The sequence below is a fragment of the Pteropus vampyrus genome, unplaced genomic scaffold (assembly GCF_000151845.1).
Source record: "Pteropus vampyrus isolate Shadow unplaced genomic scaffold, Pvam_2.0 Scaffold16, whole genome shotgun sequence".
Taxonomy (NCBI): Eukaryota; Metazoa; Chordata; class Mammalia; order Chiroptera; family Pteropodidae; genus Pteropus; species Pteropus vampyrus.
Window position 1 is genome coordinate 9,635,292 of NW_011888797.1, and position 18,898 is coordinate 9,654,189.

General features: G+C 52.9%; 1 protein-coding gene across 2 annotated transcripts in view; it reads right to left on the reverse strand.

Moving 5' to 3' along the window:
• The window catches only part of MYH9 (myosin heavy chain 9), a 90,710-nt gene that overhangs the window by 19,831 nt on the left and 51,981 nt on the right, over positions 1-18,898 (reverse strand). For both annotated transcript variants that reach the window (XM_011387308.1, XM_023527404.1), the window contains exons 6-19: positions 16,717-16,809; positions 16,110-16,173; positions 15,471-15,569; positions 14,907-15,050; positions 14,009-14,104; positions 13,096-13,214; positions 11,510-11,662; positions 10,355-10,528; positions 8,852-9,025; positions 6,741-6,855; positions 4,224-4,417; positions 3,747-3,868; positions 2,794-2,863; positions 839-999 (exon numbers count right to left, since the gene is read on the reverse strand). In XM_011387308.1, coding sequence (XP_011385610.1) covers positions 839-999; positions 2,794-2,863; positions 3,747-3,868; positions 4,224-4,417; positions 6,741-6,855; positions 8,852-9,025; positions 10,355-10,528; positions 11,510-11,662; positions 13,096-13,214; positions 14,009-14,104; positions 14,907-15,050; positions 15,471-15,569; positions 16,110-16,173; positions 16,717-16,809 — 1,778 coding nt within the window. The remainder of the gene's footprint in view (positions 1-838; positions 1,000-2,793; positions 2,864-3,746; positions 3,869-4,223; positions 4,418-6,740; positions 6,856-8,851; positions 9,026-10,354; positions 10,529-11,509; positions 11,663-13,095; positions 13,215-14,008; positions 14,105-14,906; positions 15,051-15,470; positions 15,570-16,109; positions 16,174-16,716; positions 16,810-18,898) is intronic.

Sequence of the window (18,898 nt, forward strand, 5' to 3'; positions counted from 1 at the left end):
GGGTGAGGTACATGGTCAGGGCCTCAGGGCCGGGGAACAGCGGACCTAATCCATCAGTCCTGACTCACTCCGGAAGCTTTTCCAGAGGGATGACTCCTGCCTGGGGCCCCTCAAGACAGAAGTGTAGAAAAAAGAGGCTGGCCCTGAGGTCAAGTCCTATGGGTGACCTTGCATAGGATGGTCAGGACCTAGGTTGTCAGACCACCTTCCTTCGCTAAGAAGCAAGTGAGTTCACAAGTGAAAGTGCCTTGTGCACTAACTACAGAGCCGAGCCGAGCGTGATCACTGGTCATCTGGTCAATCTACTGACTTCAGCTTCCCGTCATGCCACCCACTAGCGGGGCTCCCAGGCCCCAGCGCTCAGAGCTCAGGCTGGGACGTACGTCCCCAAGCACAGAACATCGAGGATCAGGGGTCTAACGTGCAGCTGCCTCACCACTGTCCCGTAGCAGGTGAGCCCCTGACTACCAAAGAAGCTGCTTGGGACTCAAGGACAGCTTCCTCTGCCCGGGGAACCTGGGGTACTGCGGGGACAGCCATGCTCTGGGTGTCATCCTCACATGAAGGACACAGCCAGGAATACCAGTGAGGATGAGCCTTCAGGGCAGGTAAATCCAAACACAGCCACCTGTCCACCTGGTCACTTTAAATATCAGGCAGACATCCAGGAAGTGGGGTGGGGTGGGGAGAGCCACGAGGGCCTCCCTCGGGCAGACATCTGACCGGCATAGGGGTGACCGAGGCCACAGATTCCTAAATGCCCTTCAGCAGCAGGAGAGCTCAGAGGGGCTGGAGCCCAGGGCAGGCTGGGCAGAGGCCGGTGTCTGCAAGAACTCACTTTCGGGCCAGGTAGCCCCTGCAGCAGGCCTGGAACCCGATGATGACGTCGGTGATCTTCAGGTCTCGCTCCTCCTCCAGGTGGGCCAGCACACCGGCCCGGAAGAAGACCTTGCTCTGGCCGATGCGGTACAGGTTGCTGTCGAGCTCCAAGGCTTTAATCTAGATGGGAGAGAGCCGGTCATTGGCCATGCGGCGCCCCGGAGCCCTCGAACAAGGCCGAGAGCCTGTCTCAGCCAGGGGAGTGGCTGAGAGACAAGGGTCGGTCCTGGAGCTGTCACGTCTCTGCTGGGCGGCTCACTCCTGGGGCGAAGTGGGACACTGGGAAGAGGGGCAGGTGGGTTCCGGCATGAGACAGGGTGACAAGTCAGACTTGAGAAGAAGAAACAGAAAATTTCGGCTTTAAAGAGAACTAAAAGGTCCTCTCTTCCTCCTGCCTCCCCGCCTCTGAACACTGTAGTCATGCGCTTCAAACGACCAGGCCAGCACCCTCCGACCAGAGGTAGCCAAGTGTCATATTCACTGTCACTAACAGCAGCACACGCTCCAGAACAGGCCTGGCCCAGGATCAAATACTAATTAGGTAACCCTGGGCCTTCACCTCTATGAGTCCATGTTTCCTCAACTATAAAATGGGAATACTTTAATTTAAAAAAAAAAAAAAGTGAAAGTAAATAATAACATCCGCCATTCACGGCAGAGCACAGGCTCGAGCGCTGAGTGCTGACTACACTTGGCTGTCATTACTACTGCTGAGCAGTTCAGTACGGTAATGACGCTCTCTCGAGAAGCCCACTGGCAAGAGTCTGTCTGTCTTTCTGTCTGCCTGGAAGAGAAGGGATTTAGAACAAGCTCCGAAAAGGCAGAGCCTTTAAGAGTTTAAGTGAGATCTAGGGACCACAAATAGCCCCGGCAGTCCTGGACGAGGCCCCGGGAGACGGGAAGACCAGGGAAGGTGGAGCCAGTGTGGGCATCTCCCCTTCCTGCTCCCCGCCTCCCTCCATGGACAAAGAGCCTCAAGGGACTCGTCCCACCCACCCTGCAGAGCGAGCAGGGAAGGGGAACGGCCTGCATCTTAAGGAGGGACACCCCTCCTTAAGACGACCAACGACCAACCAAGTCCCCTGGAGGAAGGGTGGCCCAGATACCAGTGGGAGGCACACCCCCCATCCGTCACGCCTTCCTTCCCATCAGCTGGCAAGCATCAGAGAGCAGGGAGCCATGTGCATCTTCTCCCTCTGTTTTCCTGGCCTCAATCTCCCTATCACTTAATGCAAAGTTTTGCATAGTGGGTGCTGAATTTTTCTTCTCTTCTCTTTTCTCTCTCCTCCCACTGAGCTCCCGTCCCCCTAGGCCACTCCCTCCCCTGACTCACTGGAAAGAATGCAAAGTAAAGAGAAGCAAAAGCAGTGGCTGCTAACACTGGACAAATTAGAAACAATAAGACACCTGCAAAGTATGAAAAAATGACCAGGTGGGATACAGCCCCAGCGTGGCCACTGAGTCACCACGGGGCTGTCATTCGTTAGCAGAGTTCAGAGTGCCTGCTGTCTGTCAGGCACTGCCCTAGGGGTGGAGGGCAGTGAGAGGAGAGGTCCAGGAGCACGAATTCCCGCAGCTCCGGGTCTGGTGCCCTGCCGGCCACACTGGGTGTGAATATCGGAGACACAGGCAGGAAAGCATGAGAATGTGGCCCAGGAGGAAGAGACCGTCTCACATCAGAGCCCCGCCATGCTCTAGTCTCCGCTCTGGTCCCACGTGCCATCCCTGACTGTCTGAGGGCCAAGGAGGCTGCCGCTCAGGGCACACAACAGAGTCGGAATGGAGCGGTGGCAGGCCAACCAAGCACGGTGTCGGCTGATCCACAGGGCGCCCGTCCAGCCAGACCAGCACTGGACAGGCAGGCATGCCCCAGCCAAAGGTCCTCCTATCCCAGCCAGAGGGAGCTCAGCTCACCATGAGCACGCACGCCTGCTTCCCGTCCATGAAGCCCTTAGGGATGGCGTTTGGTGTCAGGATCTCATATCTGAGGGAAAGAAAGAAGCCGATCAGTTCACCCCCCACTTCGATCCCGCGTGGCCTGGAATATAAGTGAGAGAGGGCTACCCCACAGCGTAGCGGACGTGGAATTCCTTTCATTAAGTCTCCTAAGAAAAGAAGACATTTCGCAAGTCCCATTCTGCTCATTCCTAAGGCTGAATGGCACAAGGAGGGCTTGGTGTTTTCTAGGAAGCGAATGGAAACTCACAGTGGACCACTTCACTCACTCAAGGGTGAGCTCCAGGTTGGGCTTACTAATGGCTAATTGCCCAGTATCAGCGTCTGGAACCCCAGAAGGCCACCCATCTCTTCCCTGAGATAACGTGGAAACTGCTAATAAACGGATGGTCTAGGAAATAGAGGCCTGGGTCATGATTGCACTGGCACTAAACAGTCATTAGGCAAATAGGAGAGTGTCACTAAAGTCCCTCTCTGCACACGTGGCAAGAAGCTGCAGTATTCACCATGGTAATAAAAGTTCGATTGAACCTGAGAGCAAATAAACCATGTGAAAGTATCATGAAGTAATAAACAAGAACCAAAGCGGGGGAGAAGCTGCAGTATTCTACAGCTTCCATTTCCATACGTTTCCTTCAATACTCAGTCTCCGGCTGACCTTTGTGAATTTCTTTTCGTAGTTATTCTCACCATAGCAAATGGCATCAGGCCCCGCAGTCGCGAGGCGTGAAAGCCAACAAGATCACTTCCATGTCAGTAATAAAAGTTGGGGAAACCCCCCTCACGTGGGGGGAGGAGCGGAGAAAGGACGTGTGAGGAGCTGGCCAGACCTCAGCCCTATGTGGCTGAGGAAACGGCTCCCTCGCCAGAGGCCCCCGTGCCAGGAGAGGGGGGCTGCAGGCCCAGCTCACCTCTGCCGGAACTCCTGGAAGACCACACGGTTGGGGAAGCCCTGGCGGCAGATCCGGATGCCCTCGAGAACCCCATTGCAGCGCAGCTGGTCCAGCACCAGGTGGGGATCCAGTTTGCCAGCCTAGACACGAAAACACAGGCATGTGGTCTTGCTTCCGCGCCTGGGAATTCAGGGACAGAAGCTGGGCGGGCCCCTCTGGACTCAATAGGGCAAAAGTCCCCAGGAGCCACTGCTGCCCACGGGCTCTGAGAGCTGTTCCGTGGTGCAGGTCCGGGGGAGGCTACGAGACGGCGTAACCCAGGGGAAATGCAGGCTACGCACGTAGCCTGAGTCCTGGGGATGCCTCAGGCCAGCCTGCAGAAGGGCTCACTGAGGGCGCCATGTGCTGCAGGGAGGGAACCGCTGCTGGGGACGGACAACGGCTGAACGCGCCCACACATGTGCCCTGCCCACGCCTGCTACCCGGCGGCCGCACCTTCTTCTCGTGGTTAGGGATGATGCAGCGGACGAAGTTGGGGTTGGTGTTCCTCAGTGTAGCCATCAACTTGGCCAGCTGCTCCTTGTAGAGCTGCCCCACGGTGCGGAACATGCCTTTCCGCGTCTTGAAGGCCCCGGGCAACGCCGTATCAGACATGCCGGCCACCTGGTCCAGGCCGATGATGCGGTCCACTGCAGAGACCACGCAAAAGCACGTTAATACCCGCTGTCCCAGTGGGGCAGGAACGAGACAGACATCTGGACAGAAAAGGACATGAGACTATGGAATAGCAGGACCATTTCTGCTTGGAATCCACACAGGCATCTCTAAACCTTGAGCACACTTGACCTTGTGAGTAGGAAGCAGGAAAGGCAGAGAAGACTGCAAAGCCACTAAGGCTGGTCTAGCGGTCTGTGAGCCATGTTCACATCATCTATCTTCAACCCACTTTACATGCTCCTAGTCCCAAAGAGACACAATAAAGCTACTAATATATTTTGGAATAGCGAGCCTAGCCATTCCACCAGGCTGGCTCTGAGGTGTGAAAATCTGACTTACAGAACCCTATAGTCCTACTGTCGCTGTTTAAAAAAAAACAACCTTGCCATCCTAAATTCACACTGCCCTTTAACTAAGAGCACAAGGCTAGGAATCAGACAGCGGGAGCATTAAAGCTACTCTGCCATCGTGTACGGGACTCTGATGATTTCCTCTCCATCGGGGCTGCCCCCAGGCAGAGCTCTCTAAGCCAGGGACCCAGAGCAGTGCGTGGTGGTGTCGAAAGTGGAGTGTTCCAAAGAATGGCTATGGACAGGGACTACTGCAGTCTCCAGAGTCTGAGGATTCCTCACGCTTTGCCTCGTGCTTTGTCCTCTAGCTCACTAGTCTTTATCATCTGAAGCGGCCGTCCCCAACCTTTTCGGCACCAGGGACTGGTGTTCCTATGAGAATCTAATGCCTGCTGATCTGAGGCGGAGCTGAGGCGGTGATGCTGGCGCTGGGGAGCGGCTGCAGATACAGATGAAGCTTCGCTTGCTTGTCCACTACTCACCTCCTGCTGTGTGGCCCGATTCTCAACAGGCCACAGACCGGTCGGTACCAGTCCACATTCTGGGGGCTGGGGACCCCTGACTTAAAGCAACCCCCTCCCGGAAGTCGCCCTTGTCACTGTGGCTCATGCCTAGAGCAACGAGATGAACTGCTTCCTCCAAGGCGAAAACTAAACGACAAACTCAAAGCAGCCAGTGACTGGAGATCAGTTTTAAGCAAGAGCCAATATTAAATTTGAAGCCTGCCATTGCTGGATGCAAAAGTTAAGAATCCTGTTTCAGTTTCTGTTTCCTGTTCCTTTGCGGCCAGATCTCGATTATTTATTGGAAAAACAGCAGAAAGGACAGATGCTAAAGACAGGAGCAGGAATGAGGATGGACCCAATTAAAATGAGAGGCATTTCTGACCTTCTGCACCCAAGACCCATTTTACTGGCCACCAAAAGTTTCCCGGGAGTGGGCGGCTTGTGAAAGTCACTCGGCTTGCCTGGAGGAAGGTCGAAAATGCCCCATAATAACTGGTCACTTCACGTGAGCCTGTCCTGCCCCCTGGAGGCCCAAGCCCCAAGGAGCAGGGGTTTGCTCAGTGCTTGGTGAATGAACGCACAAATGCCACGTTAGCTTGCAGGTGCACATGCACACGACAGCGTGCACAGCCCCTACACCTCAAGCTGAGACACCCACAGTCACTGCAGCAGTGAGACGCGGCCTTCACGAGGTGGCGCTCTGAAGAGGATATGGGTTTTTAAGATATAAAGTCTCCAAATATCCAAACATAGCCCTGATTTGCCTGGTTTTCTGCCAGAGGCCTGCGACAGGTCCAGTGGGGAGGAGCCAGACCACAGCCAGGGGCAGACCAGGGAAGGGGTGCTCAGGCAGGAAGAGTCAACGGCAAGAACAACTCAGCAGAAGCATTTGCCACACAGCCCTGGATGCACCACACACAAGGGACGCCACTCTGGGTGGCCAGTCACCTGGTTCTAGGTGGAGAATGGGAAAGCGTTGATAGAAATAGGCTCTCTGAGTGTTCTGCATCTCTGCAACAAAGAGGTTAAAGCAAAACCCAGGCAGAGGAGAGGAGAAACCGAAAGAAACAGCAGAAAAGCACAACTCCAAAGCCACCAGCCTATCAAGGAGAGGCAGGAACGCAGCGAGGCGTGGCGCCAGGCTGTGGGCCGCCTGGGACTTCCCACGCGCGGAAAGCACGTGGCTTGTCTGCAGCCGGCAAGGCCTGGAGAAGGGCTCTGCCTCGAGAGGAAGTGGCTACACAGCACACTCAAGGACACTCAAGGGCAGCCTCGCTCTTTCTGGTCAAGGAGACACATCATGGGAGCTACGGCAAACGGAAACCCCCGGCCCGTGTCAGGTGGGGACAGGCCCCTTGCTCTGGGGCTCGGTGGCTGCGAAGGTGGGGAGAGGCCCGGTCGCAGCCACAGGGAGGTGGGGCAGAGGGCAAAGGGCGTACCATCCTTCCACAGCTCCGAGACGAACTTGTCGGAGGACTGGTGCAGAAGCGTAGCGATGTTGTCGTTCAAGGGGTCCATGTTCTTCATCAGCCACTCATCGGCTTTGTAATCCACCTGCAAGAGCCAGAGTCCTGAATTGCCCGCTGCTCTCGGGACACAAGTGCTCATAGCCTCCTAGAGGACAAGCCGAGCCCACGGGCGGAAAGGATAAGGAACACGAACAGCCCTTGACCCAGTGTTTCCATCCCTAAGCAGGAAACAATGGGGCACAAGGCCAACGAGCAGCAACAAGATGCTTTCTGAGGTGTTACATACATGGCAAATTTAAAAACCATGCGAACGCCCAGCAAACTGGGGACTGGCCACGAAAATTATGTTGTGACTACACAATAGAATATTGGGATTTTTTTTAAGGCAATAGGAACTTAAAGAAAAACTTCCAGGAAGGCATATACCAAAATATCATTTTTCTTCTTAATAATGGGACAAGTGATTTTTTCTTTGTCACTTCAGGTTGTCCAAGTTTTCCCTACTAAACGTGTATTATTCTTATCTTTTTAAAAATATGTTCTAAATGACGTAATACATTATATTTTTATTACAAAGATGCCAGACAATATACACAGAACAGCGGGCCACCCTGGCTTTTCTCTGTGTAACCCACACCACGCCTAAGACATAATTGCTGTTCTCTGGCCAGTGGTCCTCACGAGCCCTGCTGACAATGACAACATATGTGACACTAGCTTCTTTTTTCCTAGGAGCCGAGTTACCTCCTAGGAAAAGACAAAGCCTCAGAGCTGGTGTCTTTGCCACCTGGGCTCAGCCAACGTGCTTGTCCTATTAGCTGCTGCAGCGTAGCACAAGTGTGTATGGGCACGGCCCGTTTCATCAGCCTCCCTCCCACGGGTACGGGGTGTGCCCCATTTTGTACATTATAAACACTGTAATAAAAGCATCTGGTGAGGTCTCTGTGCACGTGCATTTCTAATTTCTAGCAAAGGTGCACGTGGAGATGCAGGCTCAGCGGGCATCACCTTGGGTAATTACAGTAACCGTTTTTTTAATGGGTAGTCTACAGTCAAGAGTTGCTTCAGCAGCACCAGGAAGCAGAGGAACTAAGCAGGAGAGGTGGGCAGTATGGGGCCACAAGCAGGAGCAGCAGGCGAGGACCTTTATTATGTATGGCTTGGGAGCAGCGCTGTGAACGGTCATAGCTCTCCTTGAGGACTGTCGCCGACAAGGAGCCTGGGCCCAGCCTATCTAATTACACGTTGTGTCGCAATCAATCGTTAATTCTTCGTTCAAGAACACCTTGCTGAGAAAACCAGCTTTAGTCTAAGTATGGACTTCTATAAACACAGGCTCCCCCTGTTCAGTTAGGTATTAAGCCCTGGTACCAAGCAAACTAAAAGGTGTACGTCAGTAAGGTGTGTGGGCAGTTCTGCCACTTACTGGCCGGGTAGCCTTAGCAATAACAAAGCTATCACCTACAATGCACCCTCACCCCCCCCCACCCCTCACCATAACATCTATTTGGTGATGCCTGGAGACATTCCTGGTTGTCACACTAGGGAGCATGCTACTGGCGTCCGGTGCATAGAAGCCTACACATCCTAAACATCCTACAGTGCACGTGATAGTCCCCAACAATAAAGACTGATGTGGCCCATGACGATGGTAGTGCAGAGGCTGAGGCCCTGCCCTAAAGCACTGACCTGTGCCCAGAGCTGGGCTTCGAAGGCTCGTTTAGTACACGTGACCCTGTACGGTGCCGGTCACCACCAGTTTCCAGATGAGGAAATCAAGGCTCGGAGATTAAGTAACTAGAGAATGCACCTTATGACAACACAAACAACATTATAGCTGCCTGAGTACTTTAGAGAATTGCTACAAACTCCTAACACAGTGTAACGAGACAGTGCTTTGCAAGGTGGGAGACTTGCATAAATGCTTATTACTGCCACCAGGCACATGTCAGATGAGTGACTGATCCAGAATACTACACTTCTGTCTCCTGCCCTGTGGCTGCTTGGCTCATAGTCTTAGAATCGTGTCCACCTCTCCCGAGAAGGTGCCACTGACACCTTCCTGTGTGTGCTCGCCTCACCTTGCCAGCATAGTGGATGATGCAGAAATCAGCTTTGTCCTTCAGCTGCTTGGGCTTCTGGAACTTAGGGTGGGTGCCCTGTTCCTGCACCACCTTCTCCACGAAGCTCTTGTCTGTGGCTTTGGGGAACCAGCACTCCTCATCCAGCAGGGCCAGGATGCCAGGGGGGCCTGCCTGGGGGAAGCACAGCATCTCACAGGTGAGCATGACCTGGGAACGCCACTCCACACCCACCCTCACAAGAAGCCAAAGCCTGGTTTTCAGAACACCTAGAATCTCACCAGAGTGGTACTTCCCCCATAGAGGAAAAAAGGGGAGCATTACTGGAAGTACTCAGTTTAAGAGATCTAGTTTAAAAAGAGGCTCCTGGGGTCTAGGCTGCAGCCATCACACCTTAACCCAATGATCTGTCACATGGATTCTCCGACGTTACTGCTCTGGGAATCCCCAGGTGGGCTTGGTGGTCACGTAGACCCCTGACTCACATGTCCAGAGGCCGCCCTCGACAGGCAGCCCTGACCCTGGAGTCACTCTGTGACATCGTCCCATACACTCTGTGTCTGCACAGCTATAGCGTGAGATGTGACAAGGTAGAGAAAGTGTGGCAGGGTCCCAGAGCCTCTGTATAACACTGAGTTTGTAAGACAAGAAAGCAGACTCAGACACCACGGATACTGGCTGACGAGGCTCGAGGCCCCAGGGCTTCCTGTTCATTGGAAAACTCAACCGATTAAAACAAACATCACAAAAGTAAACTGCTCCATGTTAGGGTTATGGAGTTTCAACCCCTCCCTCCTGAATGATACTTTCAAAATGCACAAATTTCTTCCTAGGCCTTCCGAATCAATTAACATTTCAGTGTCACTCTGGTGTTTACATTACCGAACAGCTCAGGATTCCGGGAAAGCGTGAAATCAATGCATTTAACTCTAATCAAGAGATAAACCGAAACAGAAATAGAAACGGCTCAGGCTCCAAAAGAGCATAGCCCCCAAACCCAAAGCACAAACAGGTGACCCAAACTGCACCTAGCAAGAGCTTTCAGTACGAACTGATGGAAAAAGAGAAGGGCTTGCCAGCCACCACCACCCACCAACAGACGGAAGCCCAGGTGCCATGTTAGTCCTGAGAGGACAGACCGTGTTTCAGCACGTGCACCAAGAACAGCTCTCAACAGTCCCACGCTATAGTGAAAACATCTGGGGCCAGGATCTTTCAACATAAAAGCATGCCTGCTTCTTTAGGACAAAGAAAGGCTTGTTGAGCCCGCCCCTCAGGTAGATATTGGGTGGTCTTCTGGGATCTAAGACAGGATGCCCACAGGCACCAGCCACATCCCCACTTGGTCAGCAGCTGCCCAAGGCCTCCAGAACTTATTCCTCCGGGTGGCACCAACACGGGAGGAATTAAAACCCACAACCAACGGGAGTGGGAGGGGAGGAAAGGGTCTCCCGAGGAGACGAGCGAGGCCGGGTCTGAGGTCTGAACAGCGCTGGCTCTTACTGGCTTCTCGATGAGCTCGATGCAGGGCTGCAGGTCCAGCCCGAAGTCGATGAAGTTCCACTCGATGCCCTCGCGCTGGTACTCCTCCTGCTCCAGGATGAACATGGTGTGGTTGAAGAGCTGCTGCAGCTTCTCGTTGGTGTAGTTGATGCAGAGCTGCTCGAAGGAGTTCAGCTGCCAGGAGGAAGAGCAATGTCAGAGATGCCTGCCAGCAGGCCCTTGGGAAGGAGCGGGGCAGGGATTCAGGAAAGACCTGCTGGGGTGCCTCAGTGCTGCCCCCTGTGGAGCCTGCGGGGTTAGGGGCCTGCAGCAAGGGTCTTTCACTTTCTGGGGCCCATGGACCTCTCTAGCAGCCCAAGAAAGCCCTTCTCAGAAAAATGTTTTAAAATACATAAAACAGATTACAAAGGAAAGAAAGTAAGTTTAAAAAATGTAATTATCAAAATACTGAGACACAGTCATACATCGTGTTCTGTATTAATAAACACGAGCAGTGGACTTAATAACTTCCAAAATTCTGAAGTAGAGATGAGCATAAATGATATTACGACATCTCTGCCACAACTCCAAAATGCTATGACAGCCTCCGATTTCTACTAGAGACAGATCACAAGCACTGCTAGTACCACTGTGGTTTGTGTAGTTTGTTCAATTCACAATTGAAAATAAATTGAAAAAAATTATCATTTTTATGAGAGGATAGTGAAAAATAAAGAGGTAATTTTCGCCCCTCCCACACAAGTTCATGGTTCCTCAGGAAGCTACCATGGACTCCGAGGCTAAGAACCTCTGATTTACCACAATTATCAGTTTTTCCTAGAGGAGCTCAAAGTCTTGATGGTCAAGGACAACGTCTTGTCGCTACCCTCAATAAATATTTGCAGGAAAATTAATCCACAGAAAACACCTGCTCACAAAGCCTCCCAGAACACCATCGAAAAGCTCCATTCTCTCCAGCATTTCTGGCTGGCAATGGGCATGCTCGTTTAAGCTTAAACTATGCCCAACTGCTGTCTCCTGTCTCCATGCAAGGAAGAGATGGCCAACTCCGGTTGCCATAGGATCACAGGAAAGAGGATTCACGGACAAGGGGAAGGCGGCCAAGAGGCTAAGGAGGCGGTGAGGGGGACATGAGGGCAGGAGGGAGACGCTCACGTCGAAGATCTCGAAGCCGGCGATGTCCAGGATCCCGATGAATGAGGCGCCCTGCCGCTTGGTCTTGTCCAAGGCCTTGTTGATGCGCAGCACCAGCCAGCGGAACATGCGCTCGTAGGTGGCCTTGGCCAAGGCCTCGATGGCAAAGTCAGCCTGGGGAAGGGACACCCAGGGGACAGAGTGTCAAATACAAGAGAGTCATCACATCTGTACCCTTTACCCCAGTAATTTTAGCTGCAGGGCCCTCCTCTAGAGAAACAGCCCTGAAGATGGAGCGGGGGGCGGGGGGAAGCTTCGTGCATGTATCTGTTCACTGCAGTTGTTTATGATGAAAAAGTAGAATGTAAATATCTAACATAAAAAGTAGAATGTAAATATCTAATTCGAGCACAGAAGACTTAGAAAGACATTTGCAAAGACCTTTTTAAAATAAAAGGGGACATCCTGAAGCATCCACAGAAGAAATGACAAAATGTCTGAGATTTGCTTCAAATAATGCATGCGGGGGCAGGGGGTAGATAAGATTAACGAGGAGCCAAGACTGGCCATGAGTTAGTCTCTCTCGAAGACAGATGCCCGCGTGATGGGCACATGGAGCTCATTACTCTTTTTGCAAATATTCAAAAAGTTCTATAATAAAAAGCCAGGGTGACAATTAAGTTTAAAAAAGAAAAGAAAGGCCTTACGAGATAAAGAAAAAGGCTACCCAATAATTGTCACTGGGTAGGACTATGGCAATTTTTTTTTTCTCTAGGCTATTATATTTCCCGAATCTTAAGTGTTTGTGTAGCATTTTCATAATGAGAAAATAAAGGTTCTTTAACTATTAGGAAAATAAACAGTTGGTAATAATTATGCACACTGTCTTTCAAACACAATGTTCTTGGCTTTGGTGGGATGGCTCTGTAGAGAATCACCCGCAGGCTGTCAGCCACCAGTATGAGGAACAGAGGACAGCACCCTTTGAAAAAGGACTAAGCAACTTGAACTCCAAAATACTTTTGAGAGATGGGAGTTAGCACCGTAAAACGCCCACTGCCACCAAAGAAACTAGAAGCTACCAGCAGAGGGGAGACAGCCCTGCTGGGAGGGGCCGGCGGGCACAGTCACGCAGCGCGGCTGAGGCGAAGGCAGAGGCTCCGGCTCGTCTCTCACCACGGGCAGCACGATGGCAGGTGGTGGAGAGGCAGCCGCTTGGCATGGGCCCTGAGGGTGGCAGATGCACTGCCCACCTGGCAGCAGAACGAGCTATACTACAGAAACGTCAAGTTCTCACTTTAGACCAGAACGGGACAGGCCTGTGACCGACCAGTCTAAACGTCGACTCCACGCAGAGGCACAAGGTAGCCTAAAGAGGCCCTTCCTAGGCGAGTGGCCTTGGCCATGCCACTGAACTCAGGGTCAGCTTCCTTGTGTTCTTGATGGGGCAAATACCACCTTGCTCTCAGACCGGCTGTGAGGACTGAATGAGGCGACCCATGCGGCGGTGCCTAACACAGCGGATGGCGCAGAGCAGGCCTCACGTTGACACTGCCATGACCCTGGCTGAGGAGGTAGCCCGAGCCCCCGCCAGAGGGCGTGCATACCTGCTCCTTGGTCTGCGCCTTCTGGACGTAATCCCGTCCCACCTTGATGCGGGGCGTGAGGATTCCTCTGGTGAAATCGGTCACGTTGATACCCAAGAGGTGGGACACTTTTTGGGCAGCTAATGTTTTTCAAAGAGTAAAGAGAAGAAAGGTAAAAAGTTTTAATTAAACCCAAGAGAACAAGTCCTGTGCTCAACCCGGGAGTGGAGAGGGAAGCCGCAGTGGTAACCGAGACAGCGTTACCGGGACAACCAGCTCAGACTGTGCTCAGCAGGGCGCACACTCGTGTGCAGGCCAGCGGCCATGGCAGGAGGAATGCGTCCTAACCGGGGCTCGGGGGTCCCTCTACACACCCTTGGCCACATGCGCCGAGTGTGCAAACAGGACCGACAGGAGGTGGTCCTACCCGGCCCAGTGTGAGGGGACGGAACAGCATGTGTCCCACAGAAATATCTTTTAACACATGTACCCCTGTGTTAAATTTTTTCAAAAGCCCCTAGGAAGGGCACATTACGGTTGATAACTTAAATGGGGTCACGTGCAACAACCCAAAGCAGTGGACAAGGCAGATGCCATGACGACAGTGTTTCAAGGTCCTGATGCATTCATGGGCAAGGCGTGCACTGAGCTGCAGCGACAGCAGAAACCACTGTCTTACTGACACAAAGGGTTTGGTCTCAGGAACAAATGAAGGAAACCCTGGTCTGTATGACTGTGGCTTTTCTAATGCATTCTGATGCTTAATCTATGAAGAAGGATCATACTTATGTGTGTTTCACAAAAAGTACAGTGACAGCCATAAATACCATGAAGTTTAAAAGAGAGTGAAGTCTGGAATTTCTACAAGACTTCCTCCTGAGCCCGTCCAAGCCCAGGCACCTGACCTAAATTCCAGGTGGGAGGACCACATTACCTGTGTTGTCGGGCATGGATGCCTGGTCAGTGTTACGCTCCTTCTTGAAGACGATGTTGCCGAGCTGAAGAACCCCCGAGATGACCCGCAGTAAGCCTTGGGATGCAATCAAAGGCAGCTCAGGGCCAGGTAGAAGGCAAAATAAGCCCTGATTGGGACCTTGGACTAGTCTGCAGGGAGGGTCGGGCCACCCTGGAGGGCTCACCTCCTCTCTGTCTCCAGGGCCTCTGGCAAATCTCAGCTTGGGAAGCCCTGTGCTTAGATATAAGCTCTGTTAACCTTCCCAACACTTCTAAAACTAGACTAAGGATGTGCCTCTAGCCCAAGGGCCCCTGCCTGTTTTTATAAATAAAGTTTTACTGGAACACTGTCAGGCCTTCCCATTTATATTGTCTGTGGCTGAGCAACAGGTGATACCAACCCTAACGCTAGAGAATGAGGTGCACCCTCCCCAGTTTTCTAAAATACAGCCTCAAGGCCCTCTTCGCCTTCCTTCTAAGGAAATGAGAAGGCACAGGCCGCCATTCATTCTAGGCGTCATCGACACAGAGACCAGCCCCGGCCCCTTCCATGCTCTGCCGAGACAAGGCAGGAATATTCCACTTTCGGCGAAGGCAAAGACTACAGCAGTGGACCCAGACCCTGGGCAGTTAAACACCTGTCCCTAATTCCCCTCTGCATAAATGGTACCCTGGGGAACAAATAACTCTGAAACTCAAACCTGAGGTACCCTCTCCCCGACATTCAAGACCTTCCTCCTGGCCTCTATGGGGCTCCCTAAGACTCAGAGCTGACAGGAAGCTCTCCCCAGGCCCGTTAGCCGCTCTAATGCCCCTGAGGGCGTGATGACCAGCCTCCTGCCTGCCCTCCTTCATCCACAGGAGGGCCAGTCCTGTACCTATTTGCTCCTCTTCTGGGATGCCCATAATCCTCATGGCCTCCATGGTCTCCTGGAACATGTCCTTGTCCTGCTGCCCGGGAATGGTGACGTGCCCATTGGACAGAAAGCGGTATTTGTTGTACGGCTCCAACAGGAGATCAGCTGTAAGGGGCAGAGGGCAAGGGCGGGTCAATGATGTGCCTAAAAGAGGCTCTAATCAGAAACATCAGAGGCCTAGGAGACCGGGAAGCACCCCTAAGCCCCAAGACGCACCAGGAAATGTGAAGTGGCCAAAACTGCTGATTTTCCTCAGCGTGTGAGCCTGACACACACAGAGCCCACGAGAGCCTCAGGGGCCTGTGATTCACAGCTGCACACATGAGCTGCCCTGGCTTTTCGCTGGCGTAATCGGAAGCAGAAGGCCAAGTTCCCAGGATGGCCCAGAGAACAGAACGCATTCTGGCTTCTCCTCCCCAACCCAAGGCTGGAGTTTTCATTTCCCAACCAGAGTGTGTGGCCCAACTGTGGCGGGAGTCCCAGCGCCCGGCAGCCCACCTGTCAGGCGGTGGGCCCAGTACTCACTCTTCAGGTGCTCCCCAGCCCCAGACAGAAGATAGTAGAAGATGTGGAAGGTCCGCTCGTCCTTGGCCTGGCGGATAGCACGAGATTTCTCCAAAAGATCTTTGCAAACGTTGAGGAGTTGTGCAAGCTGGAGGGCAGGCAACCTCTCTACTTTCCATCAAAAGCAACTGAACTTCACCAGCCACAAAGAATGGCACAAGATGGCCACATAAAATAAAAGCAAACTCCCTTGGCTCTGTCCATCAACAGGTGTAGCTTGTCAAAGGACAGCTCTCACACTTGGGAGGCTGCTCTATTTCAAGGGCCCTCTTTTTATGAAGCCAATGGAGAGCAGAAGACTCCTGCCAGCGGACTATAATGCCAGAGCAGGAGAGAAATAAATTACCATCTACCCCAACTCCATCCCTCAGGGAAACACCTATCTTCAAAAGTTCCATCCCATTCTAAGCCGAACTTTATCCTGCCAGTAAAGAAAAACCTGGCTCTGAGATGGATTTCAATGAGCCTCTCCTGGTACTTATCCCAGTGCCCCAGATGAGATGTTACAACAGGTGCCTAAAAGGGAAAGTGCTGGAATCAGGAAGTCACTTTCCTCCCCTCTGGACCCAGGACTCTTATTACAATTAACCACAAGGATACAAGTCTCAATGTTGGCTCCCACGATGTAGCCATTGACATCAAAGTTGATGCGAATGAATTTGCCCTAAGGAAAGACGAGGAAGAGATCAGAGGCCCCATCCTCCAGTCCCTACCTCCAGTGGGAAGAGCCTGGAGGGAGAAAACCAAGAGACTGTGCTCACGCGCCTGCAGCCAGGAGCCCCGCATCCCGCACCCCACACCCCGCAGGTACTCAGGGCTCACAGAGCCACACCGCTTCAGGCCTGGAATCAGGATGAGGTCCAGTGGCGCCCAAGTTCCTCTGTACAGGGGGAGAAATACTCCTCACTGCATGATCTGGCCCTGGGTTCCAACTGGCTACTGCCTACAACAGGACAATCGGGGACACCAGCAGTGACGCCGTACTCCCTTGCTGGCTTTTTGCCACCTAGGTTGAAGAAGCTACTTATGCAGGTCCAAACCTACTGGGGTATGACCCAGCCTGCTCCATGCAGCGGGCCCAGGAAGCACCAAGTCTAAACCTTCCTCACTTTGAAAGTAAGAGCACCCAGCTGGAAGGCGACACATGCCAGAGCTCTGGGTAGAAGCCTCAGCCCCGAGAGCTGGGACGCGGCCGGTCAGTACTCACGAATCGAGAGGAGTTGTCATTCTTCACGGTCTTGGCGTTCCCGAAGGCCTCCAGGATGGGGTTGGCCTGCAGCAGCTGCCGCTCCAGCTCACCCTGGAAGGAACCCAGGTGCAGTGAAGGCCAGGCAGCGGCTCAGGCTGCCAAACCTGCTCTGCCAGACGCAAGGGACAGTGGCAGAGCCGTGTCTACACGCCCAGCACACCTGGAATGAAGACTTCTGGTGCCCACCACGGCAGCCTCAGCCTGATCTGTGTCACTCAAGAACGACCTTCCCGCAAGGTCTCCAGAGACCTTGACTGGTCTGAACTTACTTCCCTGGACTGACTGACCAGCAACCCTAAAACGGGAAAGTGGGCTCCCCCAGTTCTAGGAACCTGGTACGAGGGCCCAGGTCAGCCCCAGAGGACATGCTGGAGAGCAGCACCCGAACCAAGAAAAGATACAGAGACACCGTTCCGTCTCTGGGACATCTCTGCCCCAGGTACACTGGCCTCCCTCTGCCTTCCTTATCTCTAATCCCCACCCAACACCCACATTTTTTTTCCTTTTCATGGGACAGATCCACAAAAAACACAAGCTCATCTCATCCGTGTCTTAATAAACAATGCATTTACCTCACTGGTCCCTTGTCCTGCCACCCCCGAAATCTGTTCCCAGCATGGGATCAACAAAGCCCATTTTGGGTTCTGAACTGTTTATCAGTAACACCGATAGCCCGTACTTGTGCTCTAATGATGCTTTGTGGTTGACAAAACGCACCCTTATGCCTTCTTGTCCCTGGAGCCTCACGCTACTCAGGGTAGGCAAAACAGAGTAGCCCTATTTCACAGAAGAGAAAACTGAGGTTCAGGGAGCGGGTATGATCTGCCTGAGGCCAAATACCTATCAACCAGCAAAGCAGTATTCAAATTCAAGTCTTCTACCAACACCTGTCAGTCACTGCCATCCTCCTGCCCAGACCCAGCCCCACTGGGGGCTTTACCTGTCAGGTCAGATCAACTTTGGAAGCAGCCATTGGCCTCCCAGCAGGCCAGATAATAACTGACACTGGCTGAGAAAAATACGGATCTCGTTCACCTTAATACCTGGGTATCCTCTAGGGGGAAAGAAGATCGCACAAGGCCAGGCAGGGTTCTGTACTTATTAGCAAGGCTGGAGCCAAGCCAGGATTTTACGGGAATAAAGACTGCCTATGAGCGATGAAAAGGAAGGCTGAGTAGCAGCAGCTTCCAAGAGTCATGAACCACGGCCTTCCGGGCATACCTGCCATATTCCAGATCTATCTGCAGACCACTGAGGATGCAGGAAGTCCACCAGAGACCGGAAGGGGCCTGGCATACCCACCTCCTCCCAGGGCTGAGGGAGTCTTCTATTCTCAGACCATACAGCTAAGTGAAGGAGGGTCAGAGCAGTCAGGTCAAGGGGCAGGGGTCAAACACCCATAGAGCAGGCTCTCCATGTGTCCCTGGCACCAGTGGTCACAGAACACTGGGCTGCCATCCCTGGGGCTCAGGCGGGTCTGGGAAGTCAGCAAGGCAGCCCATGGGGCCCAATTTGGATGAGAGCTGCTCCCCCACCCGCTAAAATGTTCCTCTCAAAACACAGGCCAGGCAGCCAGGCAGCCAGGCTGGCCGAGCCACTCCCTGGGAGCGTGGCCCTGACCAGAGCCTGCCATTGCTCGGGCCTCTGCCTCAGGACCACAGGCTGTTGCCATGAAACACAGAATGCCAAGCCAACTCGGGAGCAACCCTTTGGGATTGCAGGGCCCAGTTCCTTGTTGACAATGGTGATGGCTAACTTATGCATTTTTAACTAATGCCTAATTTGGCACAGAAAGGACTTATCTTTCAATGGAATTTGTATAATTTGCATAATATGAAATTATGAGGTACGCTGCAAGCAGCGTGTGCTCGTAAGGATTGGAATTCCCCATCTGGTTTCTGAAGGACTTCACTGGATAATGTTTTTGACCTTGGGCTACAACTACCTGAGAAGTCCCTTCGTCCAAGCTCTGCTCTGCCAACCTGCAGCCCTGCCAAAGCCCGGCCTTCCCACAGCAAGGTACGGTCAGGGACGTCCCAGTGGGTGGTCTTGAGATGAGCTACTGAGTCACTGCAAGGAAGAGAGAGAGCTCACTCCCAGAGCATGCCGTGACAAGCCTCAGAACACGAGAGTGGTAAAC